Source organism: Doryrhamphus excisus, chromosome 22 (assembly GCF_030265055.1).
Source record: "Doryrhamphus excisus isolate RoL2022-K1 chromosome 22, RoL_Dexc_1.0, whole genome shotgun sequence".
Taxonomy (NCBI): domain Eukaryota; kingdom Metazoa; phylum Chordata; class Actinopteri; order Syngnathiformes; family Syngnathidae; genus Doryrhamphus; species Doryrhamphus excisus.
Window position 1 is genome coordinate 10,441,718 of NC_080487.1, and position 12,130 is coordinate 10,453,847.

The following is a 12,130-nucleotide window of genomic DNA, read 5'->3' on the forward strand; positions in this document are numbered from 1 at the left end:
GCCTCTTGCCCGAAGACAGCTGGGATAGGCTCCAGCACCTCTCCGCGACCCTTGTGAGGATAAGCCGTAGAAAATGAATGAATGAGCTGCAAAATGTTAACTATAAATCATATAAAATGTTATAAAATAATAACATATAATAAATAATAATAATATACAATAATTAAAAAATTATAAATATATGTATTTTTATTTATAGCATTTTTTTCAGTTTTTTTTTTTTTTTTTTGTGAAAGCAAACTCTTCTACGGCTGTAACTGCTAAATTGTCTATATTTGCCCTGTGATTGGCTGGCCACCAGTCCAGGGTGTACCCCGCCTCTCGCCCGAAGACAGCTGGGATAGGCTCCAGCACCCCCCGCTACTTTCTGAATGTCAATCTCCACTAACAAAAACTGTTACAAAGTAGCTGTGTCCCGATGACGCGTATTAACTCATTTAAATGCACAAAAAAAAGGGAAATTGAATTGTAAATAATAGTCAAAATTACCCCAAAAGTGATTGGTTGAGTTGGCATTTGGGATACAAAATACCCAACTCATTTTAAGGAGTCATACCAAATGAACCGACTCCCATAAGAAAGCCAAAATTCCCATCTCTGTAGAACAACCTATGAATTGTTTTTAAATTAATAGCTGTACAAAGACGGCAAAAAAAACACAGATGCATCACACGATATCATGAGCTCAGGTGGCTAACAAGTGAATCAGCAGCTCATGTGTAAACATTATTACATTTACACAAACCCCCTAAATTTTGGTTTCTCACACAGCGATCTGATGTAACATTTTTAGCATGGCCAAAACAACCTCCGCCGCCTGTGTTTTTTAAATGAAAAACAACTGCTTGGAATGGATGCGGTGCATTTATCAGCGTAACAAGTAAGCAGGTCTGTTTCACACATTTCACACTCATGTCAAAAACCCAGGCAAGAGCATTCAAGATCAGCTCAGAGTGAAAGTAGACAGTTCTTACCATTTGACCCATCTTTGTCATCAGCTGTTTGCCTCCTAGAAAAGAGAGAGAGCGAGATACATGAGGTCACGCTTGCATAGTGAAGTGATGACAGATAATACGCAGCTCTTACATGCAAACATGAACGCTACAACGGGCTCGACTCTCATATGAAAAAAAAAAAAAATCCCCGCAAACTGACCTTTGCAACCGATGTAAGTGTAGCGAAAGTGTTCATGTCTAAGTAATGCGCGTTAAATATGGATGGAGACAGCAGCTGCCTGTGGGGTAGCAGCAGTGATGTAACAGGAGGAGGGGCTGCTCTGAATCAAGAACTGTAGTGGACAGATGGGGCGGGGTCGGAGGTTACGGCGAAAGACGAAGGACACGATTATTATTGGCTACTTTAAAAAGTAAAAGGTCCAAATATGGTAGTGATTTCATCAATTTTAGTAGGATTGTTGCACGGTGAACGAGTGGTTAGCGTGCAGACCTCACAGCTAGGAAACCAGGGTTCAATTCCACCCTCGGCCATCTCTGTGTGGAGTTTGCATGTTCTCCCCGTGCATGCGTGGGTTTTCTCCGGGTAATCCGGTTTCCTCCCACATTCCAAAAACATGCTAGGTTAATTGGCGACTCCATAGGTTAGTTAACTCCAATTAACTCCATAGTTAATTGGTGATACCATTGGTATGAATGTGAGTGCGAGCCCAAGATATGTTATATATTGTATAAATAAAACAGGGCTGCACGGCGGTCGTGTGGTTAGCTATTATGACATGATAACAAAAATGGCTTGAGTGGTTAGCACACAGACCTCACAGCTAGGAGACCCGAGTTCAATTCCACCCTCGGCCATCTCTTTGTGGAGTTTGCATGTTCTCCCCGTGTATGCGTGGGTTTTCTCCGGGTACTCCGGTTTCCTCCCACATTCCAAAAACATGCTAGGTTAATTGGCGACTCCAAATTGTCCATAGGTATGAATGTGAGTGTGAATGGTTGTTTGTCTATATGTGCCCTGTGATTGGCTGGCCACCAGTCCAGGGTGTACCCCGCCTCTTGCCCGAAGACAGCTGGGATAGGCTCCAGCACCCCCGCGACCCTTGTGAGGATAAGCGGTAGAAAATGAATGAATGAATGTAACAATGTATGTTAAAGTAGTGGGACAGGAGGACACAATCATTAGCAACACTAGCATAACGCAAAGAAACGCAGTGCCAACGAGTTGTGGCCAGTGCACTTTGCAAATTTTATGAGCAGCGCAGTCTGGCTCAGTGCCGCGCACCCACGCCTCCATGCGCCCTAGTGCGCCGCCACACCCATCTTGGCGCAATCCAGTCTACCAAATTGGCTGCGCACAGTGGTGCACTGGACCAAATTACCACTGCATGAGCTGTGCCAGGCTCTGCCACACTGCGCCACCTTGCGCTGCGCCATAAAATTAGAAGTATGTGACTGTAAAAAATTTGGGAGCCACTGTTGTACACAATTTGACCACAACCCAACTTGCTGCAATCTAAATTTCTTTGTAGTATTTTTTATTGTAGTTTTGTATTGTAGTATTTTTTTTATTTTTTATTGTTATCCGGCCATATAATGTCATCGGAATGAACACACGAGAGAAACAGGAGGACACTACTGTTACTGTCACCAAGGAATTCAATCAACATGTCTTCCGACAAGTTCAAAGATGTCTGGAAATAAACAGGACTATTTATAGAACATCTTTCTTATCCTTTTGGTGCATGCAGTACTGTGACATGCAGAGGTCATCACACAACTCGGCGCTAACGTGACAAACATCCTGTTGTCTGTGGCAAAATATGTAGTGCAATATTGCTGCATCTATATTATAAAGCAGGGGTCTCAAACTCAATTTACTTGGGGGCCACTGGGGGGCCACTTGGTTCCAATTTCCTACAATAAAAGCTCTGATAAAACATTCCACTGTTCTCAAATATCTTTATTATTTATATCTTATATCTTTATTTTTCTACACAAAATAAGATGAAAAATAAATAAACAAATCAAGAATAAAGAAAATCAATCAATCAGTAATAAATAAATTTAATAATAATAATAATAAAACGGCAAATAATAAAAACTTAAGAAACCACATATAGTTGGTGGGTAGACAAATTATTTTTTTCAGATTAAAATGAACAAAGCATTATTAGAGCCCTGTAGACATGACAAAACACGACTATAGTCACATTTATACTCTTTTTATTTACAACATATTGCGCAACTGCAGGGTCTTGAGACACATGCTAACTCGCAAACTAGAGAGCTAGCGACCTAAACGGTAGCCTTCGAGTTATTTCCTTTCAACTTAAATAGCCAAAAACTTACCACTTCCACACGGATAGGGAGGATAACTATTAACAGTTATTTAACCTTTAACATGAACATTAATCAAACGTAATAATTTTTTCTGGGTACATGATACCATACAGCATCCATATCAAACTTGCGTGGGCCGCACTAACATTAAACTTTCATATCAAGGCGGGGGCCTCAAACTTGTGTCCTGCGCGCCACATTTGGCCCGCGGGCCGCGTGTTTGAGACCCCTGCTATAAAGTAAGGATGCAATCTACCGTTATTTATATACACTGAAATTGGCATACATGCTTATGAAAGTTTCTTAGGTTAATTAGCGACTCCAAATTGTCAATGAATCAGAATTGGCCACACAGTCTGGAGACCTGAGTTCGATTCCCCACTGCAGGTCTTTTCCGGGTACTCCGGTTTCCTCCCACATTCCAAAAAGGTTAATTAGTGACTCCAAATTGTCCATAGGTATGAATGTGAGTGTGAATGGTTGTTTGTCTATATGTGAAATTAATAGTTAATATTTTTGTGTCAAAAAAGCAGTGGTTGCTATTGTAAAAAAAAATATATGAATTGGTGTCCGTATCAAGAGTACGTCATTCCCTAAATCCAATTCTCAAACTAGTATCCTGTGGGCCACATTTGGCCCGCAGGCCGCTTGTTTGAGACCCCTGCTATAAAGTAAGGATACAATCTACCGTTATTTATATACACTGAAATTGGCATACATGCTTATGAAAGTTTCTTAGGTTAATTAGTGACTCCAAATTGTCAATGAATCAGAATTGGCCACACAGTCTGGAGACCTGAGTTCGATTCCCCATTGCAGGTCTTCTCTGGGTACTCTGGTTTCCTCCCACATTCCAAAAACATGCTAGGTTAATTAGCGACTCCAAATTGTCCATAGGTATGAATGTGAGTGTGAATGGTTGTTTGTCTATATGTGAAATTAATAGTTAATATTTTTGTGTCAAAAAAGCAGTGGTTGCTATTGTAAAAAAAATATATGAATTGATGTCTGTATCAAGAGTACGTCATTCCCTAAATCCAATTCTCAAACTAGTATCCTGTGGGCCACATTTGGCCCGCGGGCCGCGTGTTTGAGACCCCTGTTATAAAGCAATTTGGAAAAAAAGTACAATAGTTTGCATTACTTCATGATGTACATTTTCTGAGTATATAACACCGAGTACTTTGTGTTTGAACACATCTTTCCCAATTTAATAAAAAAGAAACGTTCTACCACACATCAGTCACGCTTAGACTAATATCTTGCATGATTAAGCACAAGGCATGAAGACTTGGCACCACAAACTAACACTTCTCACTTCTTCCTTCAGGCTGTTTGTAGAGAACAGACAAGTCGGGATATGTGAACACTTCAGGGTCCTCAAGTAAAACACTGCACAGAGCCATGACTGGACATGTTACAACTCATGTATGCACCACACGAAGAGTATTTCGATGAAAAGTACTTAGTCTTGGACGATGTTGACTCCTTTTACTTTTGTTTTGTTTTCATTTAATAGATCCAGCAAGGCAAATTTTTTTGGACGTAAGGTAGAAGTTCCCACTTCATTTGGGGGCAGTTTTTGCACATTGAGCAATCATTTTCATGAACCATCTACAGTACATTTGGCAGTGATGTTTATGAAGGTACTTAACAGGCTCGATCAAGTCTCGTCAAACGCATTTTTTGGCCTTTTATACCATCTTGTGCTGTAAAAGTCGCTGCAAATAACTGAAAAATAAATCTCACAACGTGATAAAATGTCTTGTGCAAAAAAAAAAAAATGTCTCATGGGGACTAGCCGTGGGTCTCGTACGATAATCATTTTTCGAACTCAACAATTTTGCGGAATATATTTCCATTTCCATGTGATAGTTCACTCTGTGCATTGGTTTCATTTGTTCCATAGAACAACTGCATGAACAGAGTGAGACCTTGTGTAAGTCATACAGTTTCTTTGTCTCGGTGGGTGGCGGCGGGGCCAGTAGCATACACACAGAGTGTAGAAGGTTTCATTGGTTTCATGTGTTCCATAGAACAACTGCATAAACAGAGTGAGACCTTGTGTAAGTCATACAGTTTCTTCGTCTCGGTGGGTGGCGGCGGGGCCAGTAGCATAGACACAGAGTGTAGAAGACTGTAATGTAGTAGAAATTACATTTAAAAAAAATGTCTCATGGGGACTAGCCATGGTTCTCGTACGATAATTTTCCGAACTCAACAATTTTGCAGACTTTAATATATTTCCATTTGTGATAGTTCACTCTGTGCATTGGTTTCATTTGTTCCGTAGAACAACTGCATGAACAGAGTGAGACCTTGTGTAAGTCATACAGTTTCTTCGTCTCGGTGGGTGGCGGCGGGGCCAGTAGCATACACACAGAGTGTAGAAGACTGTAATGTAGTAGAAATTAGATTTTAAAAAATGTCTCATGGGGACTAGCCCTGGTTCTCGTACGATAATTTTCCGAACTCAACAATTTTGCAGACTTCAATATATTTCCATTTTGCGATAGTTCACTCTGTGCATTGGTTTCATTTGTTCCATAGAACAACTGCATGAACAGAGTGAGACCTTGTGTAAGTCATACGGTTTCTTCGTCTCGGTGGGTGGCGGCGGGGCCAGTAGCATACACACAGAGTGTAGAAGACTGTAATGTAGTAGAAATTAGATTTAAAAAATGTCTCATGGGGACTAGCTCTTGTTCTCGTACGATAATCATTTTCCGAACTCAACAATTTTGCAGAATATATTTCCATTTGCATGTGTGTCTGTTTTCCTCATCATTTGTTGTTCCATAGAAAAACTGCATGAACAGAGTGAGACCTTGTGTAAGTCATACAGTTTCTTTGTCTCGGTGGGTGGCGGCGGGGCCAGTAGCATACACACAGAGTGTAGAAGGCTGTAATGTGAAGTGACTTTCTTGTGCCACCCCTCGTGAATACAAATATTTACATTTATTAAACTGTCATGAGAGGGACCAGTTCGGAACATACGCAAGAATAGGATATATTTTTTTATGTAATTGAAATTTCTTATGAAACTACTACTAATAATAATAAATCAATGGCAGATTAAATTAATTTCTCTTGCTGGGAATCAAACTCCAACCACTTCTGCCTGAGCTTGCCTCGTAGAAAGATTCCCTGAGAGCCATAGATAACAACCGGAAGCAGAGCAGTGCATGACCATATAAGGAAGCCTTGCTCTCTGTGATGTCACAAACAGCCAACGTTTAAAAAGCTCTCTGAAATCAAGCATTCAGACCAATTTTTTTAAGGGCTGACTTCCAAATCTGAAATTTTTGAATCGTTTAACATGTGAATACAAAATTTTAATAACATTTATAAGTCAGAAAAGTGGAAAAAGCAGAATATGACTTTAAAAATATATTCCCCCAAAATATATATATTAATAAACTCACCTAATATCGGTCTTGATGGAAGACTCAACTTGTGTTTTTGAAGTTAAAATAGTGTTGTGCTTCAGTTTCTCCATTCCGTAATCAGCGTCAATATCGACTTTACTCTTGACGCCTCTCCTGGTGTACCTTTCCTCCGACGCGTTATCCTCGTATTTCTCCTTCGCCTTTGTTTCGGATGAATCTGCAATTTTCCTCTCCCTGCTGCGGACATATTTGGAGGTAAATTCCTCAGTGGTGCCATAGCGCTCGGCGAGCTCCCTCCTCCTCTCGGCTTTGTAGCGAGCGATCCGCTCGGCTTTGGTTTCTGGGGCAGAGCTCTGTAAAGTGTCCATCGTATCCATTGATGTTGATGACGGCGAATGTAAAGTGGATGATTGGTTTTCGTTTATTCGCTCCGATGCGTAGATCCAAAAAAAAAAAAAAATGCAGTGTCTCACTCCATTAGAATTCCGCCAGAACTGCAAAAAACAGAATAAAAAGACATCATTAGTGAAGTTTTCTTACATTATTTTCTAAAAGACTGCAGTCAAAGTGGATTCAGTTTGCGTCGGCGGTTATCAGAGGGAACTGGCCGCAATTTACTCAGCTGTGGCGGTCTCGGCCCAACCCTTTTAGGCAGCTAACAGCCCCTTGTGAGAATGATGTCAGCTTGCTCTTGCTCAGAGAAAAATCTCATATGACATTCATTCCATCAACCAGTTGGAAAAGGTTGAGCGGTACTTTATTAAAAATCCTTTATCCCCAATTGACTTCCTGCCTAATTGAAGTCTTTAATGGCGTATTGAGTACGAGCCAAACCCTGTGATGACTCTGTATTTACTACTAACACATATGCATGAGAAACTCTAAATGGGGGGAAATGAGTGTGGTTGGAAGGTTGTGTGTCTGCATATCTTATAGTGCCAACCAGAAAAAAAGGGTGTCCAGGACCCGGCAAACGGAGCAATGCGTCGCTGTGAAAATCATCATTTCATTTAGACATTTTGCGGAAAATTCAATCACTTTTTTTTTGACGAGTTCAAAAAAAAAAAAAAGTGGTTAAATGAATTAGAAAAACTGACATGAGCTCATTTTTGTTCCATTGAATATTCAAAAGAGTCGAAAACCGCACGTCTAGAACCTCACTTAACCCTTGCTGTGCCACATTTTGCTTATTTGATTAATTCATGATCACTTTATATTGTATAATTTAAAAGGTTAAATAAAAGTAAAATAAAGTAAAGAAACAAAAAACGTGTTTTTATTTTTGAAAAGTGCATATAAGGCCATTCTGTTTCATTCATTCATTCATTTTCTACCGCTTTTCCTCACGAGGGTCGCGGGGGTTGCTGGAGCCTATCCCAGCTGTCTTCGGGCGTAAGGCGGGGTACACCCTAGACTGGTCGCCAGCCAATCACAGGGCACACATAGACAAACAACCATTCACACTCACATTGTGTGGACAATTTGGAGTCGCCAATTAACCTAGCATGTTTTTGGAATGTGGGAGGAAACCGGAGTACCCGGAGAAAACCCACGCATGCACGGGGAGAACATGCAAACTCCACACAGAGATGCCCGAGGGTGGAATTGAACCCTGGTCTCCTAGCTGTGAGGTCTGTGCGCTAACCCCTAGACCACCGTGCCGCCCTTCTGTTTCATTATGTTTTAAAAATTAAATTAAAAATTATAAATAAATAATAGAATAAAATATAAATAAATATAAATTAAATGTTTATTTTATATTTATTTATTTATAATTTTATTTTAAAATTAAATTAAAATAAAAAAAAAAGTTCTGGCCGGTTGATTTTCGCTTCAATGCAGATCCAGTAGCTCTGAAGTTAGTAACCCAGAACAAAATGGTGTTTCCAACATGGCTACCAAGATTGAAGTGCAAACGGAACGCTCGTTGTTTTGCGGTTACTGATTGGTTGGTTTTGATCAACGTTTCCGCAATAAAAGCGCCATGCTCACTAGTCCAATTCATGACAACAACTGATAAAGAAACGAACAACAATGGCATTATAAAGAAACCAAGCAAAATGGCATTATATGTACTTTTCGAAAATAAAACATTTTTTGTTACTTTACTTTATTTGCCTTTTATTTAACCTACAAATGTGTCAGATAATTTTGCCTAACATATAATCTTATATTAAAAGCAGACCTATTATGCTTTTTCCACTTTTTGGAACAATAAATTGCTCAGTTTCAGAGAGTTTTTTCTAACAGTGACTCACTGTGATGTCACAGAGAGTCAGTTTTCCTTATATGGGCGTTTCCTGGGTACAAGCTGTAGATTTGCCCTCTCTACCACTCTACACTCTACCGTTTGTCGAGGTTATGCTAATGGCTTCCAGGAAATATTTGTTCAGGTGTGAACTTATCCAAAGAGGCAAACATCAAGCAGAAGTGGTTGGAGTTGCAGATTCCTGACCAGCAAGAGCAAAATATGGAACTGTTTTGTGAGCATGGGCGAAGCCGGACTATCTGCCAAATTGTTGCTGAATCACGATGCCTTTCCAATATTACATCTTGTGTTTATTTCGTGTGAGTGAGCGGTTGTCTTTGTTGAATTATCGAGGGTCTTACCTGAATGCATGCTAATTACAAGCTAACCGATATCTGGAGTTGCTAATGACCTTTTCCACCACAGTTTTTTTTTTTCAAAAAAATCCCGTTGTTTTGTCAAAATTGTCTGCACTCCATAAACACGGTCCTACGTTACACTTCGTCCAACCATTAGTCATCAAAAATGGCTGTTCGCGAGTGTTGACGTTTAAGGGTTAAATGCATCATACGTTAACAATGTAGCTTTTTTTTCACAGACTAGCATTAAGTAAGCTCAAGATGCTTTAGGGCGTTATGATGTAAGACACTGCAGACGAGTGAATGGAGGTGTGTTTATGACGCTGGGGGGGGGGGGCATCGGGATTAATGCAGCCCTGTGGTATCCCTCCAATTATAGGGCACAGGTTGATTTAGCACATGAGCTCATGTTCATGGCAAAGGAGCGCAGCTTTGAGGGAAAGAATATCAGCGGGTGGGGGGGGGGGGGGGGGGTGGGGGGGGGGGTCTGCGCCTGGACAATGTTAGTAATGAGAATGGAAAAAAAAAAATAAAAAAAAATGCCAAGTGTACGAGGGGTCAGTGCATTGGGGGTAAGGAGAGGTGAAGTCTGCTCATAAAGTGGAATCAATTAGCTTACTCCAATGACAGTTTCTATTATGATGTAAGTCAGGGGTCTCAAACACACGGCCCGCAGGACACTAGTTTGAGGCCCCCGCCTTGATATGAAAGTTTAATATGGATGCTGTATGGTATCATGTACCCAGAAAAAATTATTACGTTTGATTAATGTTCATGTTAAAGGTTAAATAACTGTTAATAGTTATCCTCCCTATCCGTGTGGAAGTGGTAAGTTTTTGGCTATTTAAGTTGAAAGGAAATAACTTGAAGGCTACCGTTTAGGTCGCTAGCTCTCTAGTTTGCGAGTTAGCATGTGTCTCAAGACCCTGCAGTTGCGCAATATGTTGTAAATAAAAAGAGTATAAATGTGACTATAGTCGTGTTTTGTCATGTCTACAGGGCTCTAATAATGCTTTGTTCATTTTAATCTGAAAAAAATAATTTGTCTACCCACCAACTATATGTGGTTTCTTAAGTTTTTATTATTTGCCGTTTTATTATTATTATATTTATTTATTACTGATTGATTGATTTTCTTTATTCTTGATTTGTTTATTTAATTTTCATCTTATTTTGTGTAGAAAAAGATATTTGAGAACAGTGGAATGTTTTATCAGAACTTTTCTTGTAGAAAATTAGAACCAAAGCAAAGTTTTTTTAAATTTTTTTGTTTTTAATAAAACCTGATGCAGCCCAGTCTCACCCAGACCCGAGCTCCAGTGGCCCCCCCAAGTAAATTGACTTTGAGACCCCTGATGTAAGTCAAGCTTGAAGGAAATCTCAAGAGGGCCTCTGGCTCTCTGACTCATGACCACCTGCTGGTAAGTCAAAAACAAGCCAGATTCAGGTTTCATGTTTGCTTAAATAATAAGGTTGTGAAATATTACAGTGTCTACTTTGACCTCTTTGTAATCCTCCACTTGAAAAAACAATCCCATAGAGAGTAACTGTTACTGACATGTTATTGCTTGATGATGAAATATACGTTCCAAATCCCCCCTATTGGTTGTGGTCTAAATTATTTTCACTGCATGAGGTCTTATATATAAATACATACGTATATCTTCAAAGTCTTATAATCATTACATAATAAATGGTCAATGACTTATGGACAATAAGTTGGCCGAGTTCTAAAGACATATTGCTTGATAGCAGCCATGTTATTAAACAATTTTTTTCTACCTCACAAGGGTCGGTTGACCTCGACGGGTCGCCGGCCAATCACAGGGAACATATAGACCAACAACCATTCACACTCACATTCATACCTATGGACAATAGGTAAATAAAGTTTACAATGGGATGTAAACAAAGAAAAACAGGAGTGTAAAAGTAACTATAGGGGTGTTATCTCATGTCTACAGGACTCTAATACTGTTAAATACTTAAAAACCTATTTAGAAAGCCATAGACAGATTTTCTATGCTCCAAATATGAAAATATTCTGTTTATTAATTCATTCATTTTCTACTGCTAATCCTCACAAGGGTCCCAGGGGGTGATGGAGTCTATCCCAGCTGTCTTCAGGCAAGAGGCGGGGTACACCCTGGACTGGTCGCTAGCCAATCACAGGGCACATATAGACAAACAACCATTCACACTCACATTCATACCTATGGACAATTTGGAGTCGCCAATTAACCTAGCATGTTTTTGGAATGTGTTTAGAGGAAACCGGAGTACCCAGAGAAGACCTGCAGTGAGAAATCGAACTCAGGTCTCCAGGCTGTGTGGCCAATTCTGATTTATTGACATGAAGTTGTATGACAACCCCATCACAATACAAGCAGTTGATGTTTGCTAAATACAAGGATGAAGAGTCTTGAACCAGTCATGATTTTTTGTTTTAACTTAAACTATATTAGGAAAGCAGGAAGTGAACAAATGTAGCAGTTACTGATTGTAAAAGTACCAGATGGAGGGGTAGGATTTAATAAGCTTTGCTTCTTCCTACTCCTTTTGGACATGTGGAACTGTGAACTGATTATGGGATGCATTCAATTGTAATCTGAAATAAAACCATTACCATTTCCATTCATACCTATGGACAATTTGGAGTCGCCAATTAACCTAGCATGTTTTTGGAATGTGGGAGGAAACCGGAGTACCCGAAGAAAATCCACGCATGCACGGGGAGAACATGCAAACTCCACACAGAGATGGCCGAGGGTGGAATTGAACTTGGGTCTCCAAGCTGCGAGGCCTGCACGCTAACCACTTGCACACCGTGCAGCCCTG

General features: G+C 40.0%; 1 protein-coding gene across 3 annotated transcripts in view; it reads right to left on the reverse strand.

The window, feature by feature from the left end:
• Positions 1-12,130, reverse strand: part of svild (supervillin d) — a 75,186-nt gene that overhangs the window by 42,443 nt on the left and 20,613 nt on the right. For all 3 annotated transcript variants that reach the window (XM_058061511.1, XM_058061514.1, XM_058061513.1), the window contains 2 exons: positions 6,722-7,179; positions 975-1,009 (listed from right to left, as the gene is read on the reverse strand). In XM_058061511.1, the coding sequence (XP_057917494.1) occupies positions 975-1,009; positions 6,722-7,062 (376 nt within the window). In that variant the 5' untranslated portion in view covers positions 7,063-7,179. The remainder of the gene's footprint in view (positions 1-974; positions 1,010-6,721; positions 7,180-12,130) is intronic.